The sequence below is a fragment of the Anomalospiza imberbis genome, chromosome 20 (genome assembly GCF_031753505.1).
Source record: "Anomalospiza imberbis isolate Cuckoo-Finch-1a 21T00152 chromosome 20, ASM3175350v1, whole genome shotgun sequence".
Lineage (NCBI taxonomy): Eukaryota > Metazoa > Chordata > Aves > Passeriformes > Viduidae > Anomalospiza > Anomalospiza imberbis.
The window spans coordinates 6,999,352-7,012,831 of record NC_089700.1 but is presented as its reverse complement, the minus strand read 5'-3'; the positions used below and the strand labels follow the sequence as shown (position 1 = coordinate 7,012,831).

Here is a 13,480-nt window from a genome sequence, read left to right as displayed (position 1 = left end):
TGGTCACCGTGTCCCCATGGTCTCTGTATCCCGGCCCTCCTTGGGGTAGAAACTTGTGCTCCCACAGGGACGAGTGTGGAGCCACCGGGTGAACTCCGCTGCATGGCCCGTGTGACCCCAGGAGGTGACCTCTGCAGGGGCACCCCAAAGAGTGGCACCCTGCGCTCTGGAGGAGGGCTGGCAGGTGCTGAAGGTGCTGTGTCACAGCAGCCAGGCTGGTGGCAGCAGCTCATGTCCCCCTGCCAGCCACAGGAGCCCTTCCCTGCGCTGGGGGACAGCAGGGTGGTTCTGGGGGTACCTGTCCTGCTCAAGGTCACCCTGCAAGCAGGACCAGTGACAGCCAGCATGGGGCCAGCATGGGGGGCTTTGCTGCACTGCCCTCCCTGGGGAAAATGGTTTCTTTGTGCCCTCCAGACCCTCCATGTCTCCTCAAACCCCAGGGCAGGACAACAGGCCCTGTCCTATGTGTCCTGCAGGGTGGCCCTGCAGATAGACGGGGTGGGGACAGCTCTGCAGCTCCCAGTGCCTCCTTATCTGGAGCCAGACACGCTGCCCTGGGGCAGCATGGCTGCTGGGAGGGCTGTGGCACTCGGGGGTCTCCTGTGGCACCTGGGGCTCCCACAGCAGCTGTGATACCAGCCTGGGGGACACTCAGGCCCCTTCTGCCACTGTGGGGTACAAGGCCACAGGGCAGGGCTGCCCTCGAGTGCTGAGCAGGCAGCATGGAGATAATCCCATGGGGACAATCCCCTGGGACTCACCTGGAGCTGGCCGGCTTAGGGGACTCCGGGACACTCTGCCTGTGTCACTGCTCTGCATGCTGGGGTGCCTGTGCCACAGTTTGGGGAACATTACAGCCTCCAGGACGCCCTGGGTCACAAGAGGGACCAAAACAGGAGGTTCCTTGCAGCCCCCAAGTCCCCGCAGCCTCACGCCCTGGGACAGGCTCAGACCAGGGCTTGATCCTGTGCCCCCTTCCTGCCAGGGTCTGTGCAGGCCAGGGGGAGTGTGGGCCATGCTGCCCCTGTTCCTGTCACCCAGAGGTGACAGTGGGTCCAGGGACACCTCGTGTGGCAGGGCAGGGTCCCTGATAGCCAGAGGCTGCTGCTTATCGGGACCCCGAGCACATGGTCCAGCCCGGAGGGGATTATCACCTCCCCCCAGCCGGTTTCCAGGAATGCCAGCCTGTCCTGGCGAAAACAACCCGGCACAATGGCACAGCGCTGGCTGCAGGATGTGGCCCTGTGGGGACAGACAGGGCTGGGGGACACAAATGACCAGGGTCATGCACAGCCAGGTGACACCCATGGTCAGGGGGTGGAGCCGTTTGGGGACACGCGTGGTCAGGGGACAAGTATGACCAGGGTCATGTGCAATGAGGGGACACAGCCCTCTTGGGGACGCACGTGGTCAGGAGGGGCATGCCCTCGAGGGGACACAGCTGGGGGTTACATCCCTCCAGGGGACACAGATGGCCGGGAGAGCGTGTCCTTTGGGGACACCTAACTGGGGCATGCATCCCTCAAAGGGTCACATCCCCCTGGGTGGGGGAATATGTTTCCAGAGTGTCCCTAAAGGCAGAGGAGGGCAAATCATTTTTGTGGGGACACGGTGCTAGGGGTCATCTCCCTCAGGGGAGCTAATATGACCAGGGCACAACACTACAGAGGTCACCCACCCCGGGGGACACAGGCTCCCTGCCCCCACGTGTACCCTGTACCTCACCTGAGGGTGCCTGTGTAGGGTGGCCTGTGTAGGGTGACCCTCACTCCCAGATGTCCCTCCTGACCCCGTCCCCACGGGCTGCCACCCTGCCCTGTCCAACACCACTGTCCAGCAACTGAGAACCAGTTTGCAGTGGGGAGCTCCCAGTTCAGGGTCCCCACAACTATGGAATGGGATAACCCTGGTCACCACAGGAGGATGGGGCGTTTGTGGGGCCACCCTGAAGCGGAAGATGCAGGGGGTGGCCCCTTCAAACCCCACATCCCCCCATGGACAATGCCAGGCTGGGTGGGGGGAGCTGCTCGGGGCGGTGCCCCCCCGGGCATGAAGGGGTTAAGGGCCCCGTCCAGCTGTGCAGTGCAGATGTGAGATATGCAGATGAGGCAGAGCAGGTTTTATAAGGCGGGTGAAGATCCAGCACCCCACAAAGCCCCAGTGCCACCCCCACAGGTAGGTGCCAGCACCTGGGAGCTGCTGTTCTGCTCGGGGACAGTGGGACTGGGGAGACAAAGGTGGGGTTTTGGGAACCCCTGTCCTGCTCTGAGATGGGGGGTCTGGGATAAAAGGAGGGGTCAGGGGCATGCTGTGGTGGGGAGGCAATTGAGAGCCCTCAATCCCGCTCTGGGGCAGCAGGACTGGGGGGCAAAGATGGGGTAGGGGGGTGTTGGGGTGAGGGCACAATTGGGAACCTCTGCTCCTCTTCAGGGTGGTGGGAATGGGGTGACAAGGAGGGATTAGGGGGGACACCCGGCTAGGGAAGGCACTGAGAAGCTCTATCCTGCTCTGGGGTGGAGGAATTGGGAGGGATAAAGAGCAGGTGGGGAGGTGCTGGGGCAGGGAGGCCTCCAGGAGGCTCAGGAGGCGACAGGGCCGGGGTGGGGGACAGGGTGACACCGGGGTGGCAATGGGCTGTGCTCGCTGACCACGCTGTCCGTCCCCTGCAGGCTCTGCTCTCCTCTCCGCGCTGTCCCGGGCAGGATATCATCGTATACTGTAAGTTGGCTATGAGACACTACAGTATAGATGATGTACTCCCCGGGCTGCACCGACCTCCTCCCGCCCGCGGCGACCGCGACACGGCCCGGGGCACCGGGGATGAGCGACACGACACTGGCTGGGACATCCCGGGCTGCGAGAGGAGCCGGACACGGCCGGGGACCCGCGGCCGGCGGGGAAACCGTTACCATTACTGAGTTTAGTAATGGTAACGGTTCTGCCGACGGCCGGCAACGCGGCACGGCATGGAACGGCATGGAACGGCACGGAACGGCACGGGAACGGCATGGGAATGGCACAGGAATGGCATGGGAATGGGATGGGATGGGATGGGAATGGCATGGGAATGGGATGGGATGGGATGGGATGGGAATGGCACGGGAATGGCACGAGATGGGATGGGAATGGCACGAGATGGGATGGGAATGGCATGGGAATGGGATGGGACGGGATGGGAATGGCACAGGAATGGCACAGGAATGGCACGGGAACGGCACGGGAACGGCATGGGAACGGCATGGGAATGGCATGGGAATGACACGGGAATGGCACGAGATGGAATGGGAATGGCATGGGAATGGGACGGGACGGAACGGGATGGAATGGGATGGGACGGGACGTGAATGGCACAGCGTGGACACAGTGATGGAGCCCTGGGGACGGGCACAGGACAATAAAGGTCACAGAACCATGGCTCTGCTCTCCTTCCTCACCACAGCCCCTGGGGGTTCCGGGCCTGGCAGAACTGGGGTGCACTGGGGCGGGCTCGAGGGTGCACTGGGACAAACTGGTGTGTGCGTGCTGCAGAAGGCACTGGGGCTCACTGGGCTGCGTGATGGGGAACACTGGGGGCACTGGGAGCACTGGGCTGTGTGACAGGGAACACTGGAGGCACTGGTGACATCAGGAGCGCTGGTGACACTGGGGGGGCACTGGTGACACTGATGGGGCACAGGGGGCACTGGTGACACTGGTGACACCGGGAGCATGGTGACACTGGGGGGGCACTGGTGACACTGGTGACACTGGGGGGGCACTGGTGGCACTGGTGACACCGGGAGCATGGTGACACTCAGGGGGCACTGGTGACACTTGTGACACCGGGAGCATGGTGACACTCAGGGGGCACTGGTGACACTGGTGACACTGGGGGGGCACTGGTGACACCGGGAGCATGGTGACACTGGGGGGGCACTGGTGACACTGGTGACACCGGGAGCATGGTGACACTGGGGGGGCACTGGGGGGGCACTGGTGACACTGGTGACACTGGGGGGCACTGGTGACACTGGTGACACCGGGAGCATGGTGACACTGGGGGGGCACTGGTGACACTGGTGACACTGGTGACACTGGTGACACTGGGGGGCACTGGTGACACTGGTGACACTGGGGGGCACTGGTGACACTGGTGACACCGGGAGCATGGTGACACTGGGGGGGCACTGGTGACACTGGTGACACTGGGGGGGCACTGGTGACACTGGTGACGCTGGGGGGGCACTGGTGACACTGGTGACACTGGTGACACTGGGGGGCACTGGTGACACTGGTGACACCGGGAGCATGGTGACACTGGGGGGGCACTGGTGACAGCGGTGACACTGGGGGGCACTGGTGACACTGGTGACACTGGTGACACTGGGGGGCACTGGTGACACTGGGGGGGCACTGGTGACACTGGTGACACTGGGGGGACACTGGTGACAGCGGTGACACTGGGGGGCACTGGTGACACTGGTGACACTGGTGACACTGGGGGGGCACTGGTGACACTGAGGGGGCACTGGTGGCACTGGTGACACTGGTGACACTGGGGACACTGGGGACCCCGCGGGGCCGCCACCTGCGCCACGCGGTGGCACCGGCAGGGGGCGCTCCCGCGCCCCCGCTCCGCGCCGCGCAGCCGGTTCCTCCGCCGTTTCCATCCCACAATTCCCCGCGGCACAGCGGCGCTCTGGCCCCGCTCTCGCGCTCTCTATGCCCCCGCGCTATTCGCCAATAGGAGCGGGCACCGCTCGCCTTCCCGGCGTGCCCCGCGGCGGGCCAACATGGCTGCTCCCATGGCTGCGGCCGCCGCTCGGACCGCGCTCTGGGCCGCCGGTGCCGCCGCGGCGGGGTCGCTCCGGCTGCGAGCAGGTGCGCTGGGGCCGCGAGCGTACTCTGGGGGCGGCGGGCGGGACGCTGGGGCCGGCCGAGAGGCTTTGAGGCGAGGTGAACGCTGCCCGGACGCTGCGTGTGGAGGCAGGGGCCCACGCGAGCTTGGTGTGTTCTTGGTATGTTCGGTGTTTTCTTCCAGCCCGCCTCCCGGGGAGCCGCTGCAGCGGGAGCGGATCGGCGCCGGGCGGGATCCCGAGTGTTCCCAGCCGCTGCACCGGGAGCAGATCGGCGCTGGGCGGGATCCCGGGTGTTCCCAGCCGCGGGAGCGGGAGCAGATCGGCGCCGGGCGGGATCCCGGGTGTTCCCAGCCGCTGGAGCGGGAGCGGATCAGCGCTGGGCGGGATCCCGAGTGTTCCCAGCCGCTGGAGCGGGAGCAGATCGGCGCTGGGCGGGATCCCGAGTGTTCCCAGCCGCTGCAGCGGGAGCAGATCGGCGCCGGGCGGGATCCCGGGTGTTCCCAGCCGCTGGAGCGGGAGCAGATCGGCGCTGGGCGGGATCCCGGGTGTTCCCAGCCGCTGCAGCGGGAGCAGATCGGCGCTGGGCAGCCTCCTGGGCATCCCCGCCGAGGCCCCGCCCGCCGCTCTGGGCCAGCACCCGCCGCCCGTGGCCACCGACAAAGGTGAGTGGTGGCGGCTGCCGCCCCGCCCCAGGGCGATCCTGACCCACGGAGGGTTTGGCGGCACCCGAGCTCCTCCTTTCCCTGGCAGAGGAGCAGAAGCGGCTGTTGGAGAATCGGCCCGAGCAGCCGCAGCAGCCCAAGGTGCTGAGGATCGCCATCATCGGCGCTCCCAACGCCGGGAAATCCACGCTCTCCAACCAGCTCCTGGGCAGGAAGGTGAAGCTGGGGTGGAGCTCAGGCTGTTTCCTTGGGTTTTTTTTGGCTGTGTAACGTGCTTAGTTAATTTCCTGCAGGTTTTCCCAGTCTCCAAGAAGGTGCACACCACCCGCTGCAAGGCCTGGGGTGTCATCACACACGAGGACACGCAGCTGGTGGGTCCTGGAGCCCAAGGGCAGCATTTGCTCATCTGTATCCCGTGGGATCACCTCTCATTGCACAATGATAGGGTTTTCCCCTGACCTCTCACTGCTGGCCAACTTGAAAAGTTTGTTTTTCCTTTTCCTAGATCATTCTGGACACACCTGGCCTCACAGATCCCTTAAAAGCCAAAAGGTACCACCACTGGGGTGGGGAGGGGGGTGTGTGCTGCCTTGCAAGAGGTGATAAAATAGGAATGTGATTTTCACTGTGCAAAGTCTGTAAAAGAGGAGTGAGATAAATGCATATTTTTAGCCTTATTTTGCTTTCCAGTCATTTTTTGTTGCTCTTTTTGTAGCACACAGAGCCTGTGATGTCCCTTGAGCCTTTTTGTGTGTGGTTCTGTGTATCTGCACATGACAAGGGATGTCACAACCCCTAAAGCAGCTTTGTGGCAGCTGGAGTGAGGGAAAACCCTGGTTTCCCTCTAGTTTGAGAGGGATGAACACAATTATAATGAAGTGTGTCTGGTTTACTCATTTTTATGTGTCTTTCAGGCATAAGTTAGAGGAAGCCATGCTGACAGACCCATGGGACAGCATGAAACATGCAGATTTAGGTGGGTTTTCAACTGTTTTTTTGGATCAAACCACATCCTTTTCTGCCACACAAGTTCCCAGCTGTAGTGTCTGGGTGTTTGCTGGCAGCACAGGCAGCCCAGGGAGTGTGAACAAGGAAGGAAAAGAAGAGAAAAGATCTGGAATATTGAGCTGAGGAGGGGATAAGAACTGCCTGGTGCCGAGGGGAGGCACTTTGGGTTAATAATTGGGCTTGGATGTTGAGATTTAGCAGGTGTGATGTCATTGGGGTGACATGAGTAAGCTGCATTTTTAGTGTTTTCAATAAAATTCTTCTTTTTGTGCCCCTCCTGAGGAGGGGAGTGACCACAGACTCTAAAGCTGCAAGTGAACATTCTGGAAAATGTGGATTCATCCTGTTTCCCTCCCTCTTTCCTGGCAGTGCTGGTTCTGGTGGACGTGTCGGATCACTGGACACGGAACTCTCTGAGCAAGGAGGTGCTCAAGTGCCTGTCTCAGTTCCCCCACATCCCCAGTGTCCTGGTCCTGAACAAGGTAAATCCTGCTCGTTCTTCCTGCCTCCTTCAGGCACCACCTGGCATCAGCAGTGACGGGTTTTTGTGTCCCTGGTGTGTTAAAGGACACAGGTTTCCCCCCTCTGCTCCAGAATATTGAGGGGGGTGTGTGTGTACCCATTGCAAGCACCCCTGAAGCTGTGCTGCTGTCTGGGGTTTAAATCCATCTGGGAAGAGGAGCCAGGTCAGCCAGGGAGAATCTCAGCAGAGCTGACAGGTTCTCAGTGTTTGGGCAAACTGTGCTGACACACTGGCACAAAACTCTGCCAGTTTTTGGCCTCTGGTCACAAAACTGTCCTGCCCTGCAGCAGCTGCTTCCCTGAGTGGTTTCCTCTGGCTCCTTCAGATCCAGAGCCCAGCTGCCCACCTCATTTGGGATAAATCCTGACACCTCTCTCTCTCTGACTTCAGGTGGATATACTAAAGAAGAAGTTTCTCCTGCTGGAAATAGCAACTGACCTGACAGAAGGAGTTGTAAATGGAAAGAAACTGGAAGTGAAATCTGCACTTAAACAGGATTCCAGTTCTTCAGCAAAGTCTCCCCTTCATATCACTCCGGCTTCTCCACCGGAAAGCAAGGTCCCGGTGTCTCCCTTTGGGCAGGAAAAGAATCAGGCCCAGGAAGGCTCTGGTTTGGACAAGAGCAGTGATGTTGGGGGTGCTGGCACAGGGGAAGCCCAAGGGCCAAAGCACCATGGACACAAGGATCTAAAAGATATGAAAGGCTGGCCACACTTCCAGGAGATCTTCATGCTGGCAGCTCTCCATGGGGAGGAGGTGGATACACTCAAGGTAACTCCAGTCTGAACTTGTGTCACACCTGGGGACTGGGGTGGGAAACCAGCACTTCACACAGAGCCTCAGCTTCTCTTCCTGGCCTGGGAGTGGGGGGAAGTGTCATGTGTCAACGTGGGACGTGTCCCTGCTGCATCTGCAGAGTTTTCTGTACAAAACTCTTACCTGGGGCTCTCCAAACAGCAGCTTGTTCACAGCAAGGAATCCACCCACTGCTGTCTCTCAGCTCCAGGGCTTCTGTGGGCTTTTGTGTGAGACACACAGCCCTAGGGAGGGATTTCAGAGCTTCCCTTTCTCCTGTCCCTGCCCAAAACACCAAACCACCGCCCTGCTGCCAGGCCAGCAGCAGTGCCCTCTCTGCAGGAGGAGCACAGGGGTGTTGGCACTGTGTGGGTGACACGTGGCAGCTGGTGGGGCTGTGTTGTGCCCACAGAGGTACCTCCTGATGCAAGCCAAGCCAGGCCCTTGGGAATTCCACAGCGACGTCCTGACCAACCAGTCACCTCAAGAGATCTGTGATAATATCATCAGGGAGAAGGTCCTGGAGTACCTGCCCCTGGAAGTGCCTTACGGAGTGACTCAGGTGGGAAGTGTGCCCAGGCAGACTTGGCCATGAGCTGTTTTATTGGGAATTTTGGGCTGTGTGATGAGAATCCCTTTGCTGGGATCTGTGGGGTGACTCAGTACTTGCAGGTGTGCTCCTTTCTGTGTGTGAAGGGGCCACCCTTGTGTGCTGGTGTCTCCAAGGAAGTGGTATTGGGGGTTCCTGAGGATTTTCCAGGATTGCTGAGGGCTCGCTTGCTGTCGCAGGTGACGGACATGTGGGAGGAAGGAGAATGTGGGGAGCTGCTCATCGTGCAAAGCCTCCTGGTGCCAAGGGAGTCTCATAAGGTGAGTGAAGGAAGAAAGATGGGATGCTGGGAAGGGTGAAGGGAGGTTCCCCAAGTCCAACACCTGCATCCTTGCTGTGCTCCCCTCTCCCTCTCTTTTGGGAAGAGCCATGTACCCAATACTGGCTGTTCAGTAGCAACTTACACCTTCCCGAAGTTGCCTCACCATTTAATGCTAGAATTTCCCTCATTTCTTCTGTGGCTGCACCTTTCTCCTGGGCGATGTAGGGGTGAGTTTGATGATGTTCTCTCTGGGTTTTAACACAGAGGATGTTGATTGGAAGAGAAGGAAGGGTCATCAGCAGGATTGCTCGGGAGGCTGGCCAGGACCTGATGAATGCTTTCCTGTGTGACGTCCGCCTGAAGCTCAAGGTGGAGGTGAAGGGTTGAGCACTTGGTGTGTTTCAACAGCCCTTGAACTCTGTGATCATGTGGAGAAACCAGTCCTGGGGGTATCCTGGCACGTTTGTTGAATCCAGAAATAGAGGATGATGGAATTACTACAGTTATTCCAGGTCTTCTATGGCAACTGACCTGGGGACAGACACGGGAGAATCAGCTGCACCCATGATTCTGGTACTGCATTTCCAGAACTGCCACCCGCTTCTTTTGGGCTGTGTCTCATGTCCTTGCTCTCAGGTGTTTGTACGCGGAGGTTCAGGAGCATCTCCTGCCTTGTAGCAAACAAAGGGCCACAGTGAAGGATTGTCAGCACGTGTTTGTAACCTCTTCTGAAGGCTGAATCATGGTCACACAGGAGGACAAGGCCACCTCAGCCCACCTGATGGTCTCATGTTGACTTTTCTCCCTGCCCTGTTGAAGCTGGTGGATGCAGGGAGTCAGTTTTAGGGGTTTGCTGGCAGCTGGAACATCTGTAATGCCTGACTGGTTTGTCTGTCATGCAAAACCAGCATGGACCCACATTTTAGGAATTCAAGTAGTTTATTGCATCACTTACTTCCAAGTCCTCACTCTTTGCACCAGGGTCACAGATACAAGCACAGCAGTTGTTGCAGCTAAAGAAAACCCCAAAGTGGGAAGAGCAGCAGGTTCTGCAGCTCAGGTGTAACAGAGAGCACCTGGCACAGGTGAGGCTGGAAGAGCAGGGCTAGCTCTGTAGAACCCTTGGTGTGGTGGAGCCTGGCACCACATGTGTGTGCCTGGACCTGGTGTTTGGGGCTTGTTTTGTCTCTTTGCCAGGCATTTGGAGCACTGGGTACCTTCCTGCCAGAAATCCAGGTAAATCTCCATGTGCAGTTATAAATCAACATCCCTGAGGGAAGAAAACCCCAGCAGCGAAGAGATTGGGAAGAGTCTGGAACCCAAACCCGCTCAGCCCCTTTGTTCTTCTCTGGTGCACTGTGAAAGAGATGTTTTACCCTTCTGCTGAAGAATTCTATCTGGAATGTGAGATAACTGAAAACTCGATTGGGAAACCTGCACAGTGTCCTCTTGTTTCCCAGGAGCAGGGGGTGCTGTGGTCCCTTGAATGCTGCTGTCCAACTTTTGTATTTCCCTTGCAATAAAATGAGGTCCCAGCACAAGTGATTGTTCTCTCTTTTATTCCTCCCTGGCAGCCTGCCCTCACAGCCACCACCTTCCCTCTGTTTTATTCCAGCTCAAACCAGGGCACTTTCATGTCATTCCTCCTTCCCAGCTGAGCTTAGATCCTGTTTTCTGAGCTGTGACTTCTGAAGGTTGAACCTTGTGGGGGGAAAAGCTGGGTAAGCAGGGTTGGAGGGATCTCATGGGAAGCTGTCCCCTCTGTGTGGCTGTGCCAAGGGAGGGGTCAGGATCACCCTGTGCTGCCCCAGGGCTTCATGCCAGGCTGCTTCCAGGGACGGAGCCGAGTGCCCGCAGCAACAGCCACTCCTGGGGGCAGTGGAAATGCTCTTGGCATGGCAAGGGGTGAAGTGTCTCACCTTCCTGACCTGCAGGTCCTTAATGAGCTTTGAGAATTAGGTTAATTATCCCCTGCAAGCCCATCGCAGGGGTGCCAATCATCACTTCCCTTGGGAAAAAAACCTCATGAAGGACTGACCCCAGGTGTGTGGGGGAAGACCTCAGTGTGGGCAGCACCGGAGCTGTGGCAGAGCCCCCTCTGTGTCCCCTTCCTGACCCACCTGCATCTCCCTGTCGCCCCTGCCGTGTCCCTTCATGTCCTCCCTGTGCCCCTGCCGTGACCCCATGTCCTCCCTGTGTCCCTGCTGTGTCCCTCCCTGTTCCCTACATGTCCCCTTCACATTCTGTGTCCCCCCATGCCCCCCAATGTCCCCCAGTGTATGCCCGCCGTGTCCCTCCCTTGTACCCCCAATGTCCCCCAGTGTGTGCCCCCAATGTTCCCCCATGACCCCCAGTGTGTGCCCCCCAATGTCCCCCCATGTCCACCAGTGTGTGCCCCCCAATGTCCCCCAATGTCCCCCAGTGTCTGCCTGCCGTGTCCCTCCCTCGTGCCCCTCAATGTCCCCCAGTGTGTGCCCCCCCATGTCCCCCCATGTCCACCAGTGTGTGCCCCCCATGTCCCCCCAATGTCCCCCAATGTCCCCCAGTGTGTGCCCCCCAATGTCCCCCAGTGTGTGCCCCCCATGTCCCCCCATGTCCCCCAGTGTGTGCCCCCCAATGTCCCCCCAATGTCCCCCCATGTCCCCCAGTGTGTGCCCCCCAATGTCCCCCAATGTCCCCCAGTGTGTGCCCCCCCATGTCCCCCCAATGTCCCCCCATGTCCCCCCATGTCCCCCAGTGTGTGCCCCCCAATGTCCCCCAATGTCTCCCAGTGTGTGCCCCACCATGTCCCCCCATGTCCCCCAGTGTGTGCCCCCCAATGTCCCCCAGTGTGTGCCCCCCCCAATGTCCCCCATGTCCCCCAGTGTGTGCCCCCCAATGTCCCCCAGTGTGTGCCCCCAATGTCCCCCCAATGTCCCCCAGTGTGTGCCCCCCAATGTCCCCCCAATGTCCCCCCAATGTCCCCCAGTGTGTGCCCCAATGTCCCCCAGTGTGTGCCCCCCAATGTCCCCCCAATGTCCCCCCAATGTCCCCCCAATGTCCCCCAGTGTGTGCCCCCCAATGTCCCCCCAATGTCCCCCCAATGTCCCCCAGTGTGTGCCCCAATGTCCCCCAGTGTGTGCCCCCCAATGTCCCCCCAATGTCCCCCCAATGTCCCCCAGTGTGTGCCCCAATGTCCCCCAGTGTGTGCCCCCCAATGTCCCCCCAATGTCCCCCCAATGTCCCCCCAATGTCCCCCATGTCCCCCCATCCCCGCCGTTCTCTGCACTACCCCCGGTTACCGGCAGGGGGCGGCGCGGCGCTGCCCCCCCCATTCCCCCCCTCCCCTCCCTCGCTCCCGTGGCCGCGGGGCCGCGCGTGCGCGGGGCGGGGCGGGCGGCGCGCGGGCCGCGCGTGCGCGGGGGCGGCTGCGCAGCCAGCACGGCCGGGGCGGGCGGCGGCGGCGGCGGCGGGGCCGGGCGGGCACAGCGGCGGCGGCGCCATGAGGCCCGGGCAGGGGCACCGAGAGTAAGTGCGGCGCACGGCGGGAGCGAGGGCGCGGCCCCACCGTCACCTCCACCTCGTCATCATCCTCCTGCTCCCGCTCACAGCGCGGCGGGACCGCCGCGGTTCATACCCCCCCCCCCCCCACCACCACCATTGTCCTTCCCGGGTGTCCCCTCCCCCCGCCCGCTGAGGCATCGCCGGTGTGGCCACCCGCCCCCTGTCGCGACACCCGCCGCCTGTCGCGACACTCGCTCCCATCCCGCTTCCCCGGGGTCTCCCCCGCTCAGCGCCGAGCTCCCAGGCCCCCGGTAGCCCCGGTAGCCCTCGTTACCTGTCCCCGGGTACCGCGCACACGGCCCGGGATCGCGATAGTGCGTCAGCCATCGCGACAGGAGTGCCGTCAGGGGGAAGGGGGGATTGCGGTCGCAGTGCGAGCACATCCTTTGTGTGATTCTTCCCCAAGAAAAGTGTCCTTTCGCAAGAGACTCGCAGGCTGGTTTGGGCTGGAAGGGACCTCAAAGCCCGTCTTGCCCATGGGCAGGGAGCAGGTACCGTCAATAAATCATCCGCCGTTTTTATTCCCTACCAACCGATTTTCACGTGTCTGAAGAAGAAGAGGAGAACTGCAGAGCTGGACTCCAGTTCTCAGTCCACTCGTGCAGCAAAGTGCTGAGATGGTTTTGGTGCTGCAGCGTGTGAACCTCCCCGACCGACACCTGCGAGGGCTCGCAGACGTCTCTCACCCTCCCTTGGTAGCACTAGGTACAAGTTTAGGCTAAATCACAGATACAGGTTGATTAGTTCAACCAGAATTTGTTCTGCTCGCTCCTTACTCCAGTCCTTTATTTTTCCGTAGTCACGTTCTCAAGAAAATACAAGTTTTTCTGGAAAAACTTTTTGCAGCAATACTTTTTCCCTCCTTATTGCACAAACCCGGTTCTTTGTTGCTCCGGTCGCTGCGGGAGAGGAGGGAGCTGGGAGCTCTCAGGAGATAAGGTTGGGTTCCTAAGTGATGTCATTTGTGCTGGAGCAACGGTAGTGACTTTGTGATGGAATAAATCCTCCTGGACGTGTTGGGGCTTTGTGACTCTGTGTGTGTGTGTGCGCTGTGGAAACTTCGTCTGATTCAGCAGCCGGCTGAGAAAATTCTGTGCTCCATAGCGAGGGAATAGAATGATGAGAGTTACATTTTCTTTTCAGCCTATTTCTGATCAGGGCTTTTTAAGAATTTGAACTTGTTAGAGTCTGTTTATTTAAGTGGGGAAAGATGCTGTTCAAATGTCTTACAGCTGTTGG

At 59.9% G+C, this 13,480-nt stretch overlaps 2 protein-coding genes across 3 annotated transcripts in view; both read left to right on the top strand.

Moving 5' to 3' along the window:
• Positions 1-4,757: 4,757 nt before the first annotated feature.
• Positions 4,758-10,239, top strand: ERAL1 (Era like 12S mitochondrial rRNA chaperone 1). Its single transcript, XM_068210477.1, has 11 exons — positions 4,758-4,860; positions 5,021-5,500; positions 5,589-5,716; positions 5,794-5,871; positions 6,006-6,052; positions 6,415-6,476; positions 6,878-6,990; positions 7,422-7,802; positions 8,239-8,388; positions 8,616-8,696; positions 8,963-10,239. The coding sequence occupies exons 1-11, from the start codon at positions 4,773-4,775 to the stop codon at positions 9,083-9,085; spliced, it is 1,731 nt and encodes a 576-aa protein (XP_068066578.1). The 5' UTR covers positions 4,758-4,772; the 3' UTR covers positions 9,086-10,239.
• Positions 10,240-12,080: 1,841 nt separating this feature from the next.
• FAM222B (family with sequence similarity 222 member B) overlaps positions 12,081-13,480 on the top strand; it is a 33,715-nt gene continuing 32,315 nt past the window's right edge. Inside the window, exon 1 of one of the 2 annotated variants that reach the window (XM_068210464.1) lies at positions 12,081-12,205. The gene's annotated coding sequence lies outside the window, so the exon portion shown is untranslated. The remainder of the gene's footprint in view (positions 12,206-13,480) is intronic. The other variant, XM_068210460.1, reaches the window with a different exon arrangement.

What these genes read in the sequence shown, in the direction of transcription:
- ERAL1 (XM_068210477.1), top strand. Translation starts at nt 4,773, where the DNA reads ATGGCTGCTCCCATGGCTGCGGCCGCCGCTCGGACCGCGCTCTGGGCC. An exon ending in ACCAGCTCCTGGGCAGGAAG is followed by an intron (nt 5,717 to 5,793) that starts GTGAAGCTGGGG and finishes AATTTCCTGCAG; the next exon opens with GTTTTCCCAGTCTCCAAGAA. An exon ending in CATGAAACATGCAGATTTAG is followed by an intron (nt 6,477 to 6,877) that starts GTGGGTTTTCAA and finishes CTTTCCTGGCAG; the next exon opens with TGCTGGTTCTGGTGGACGTG.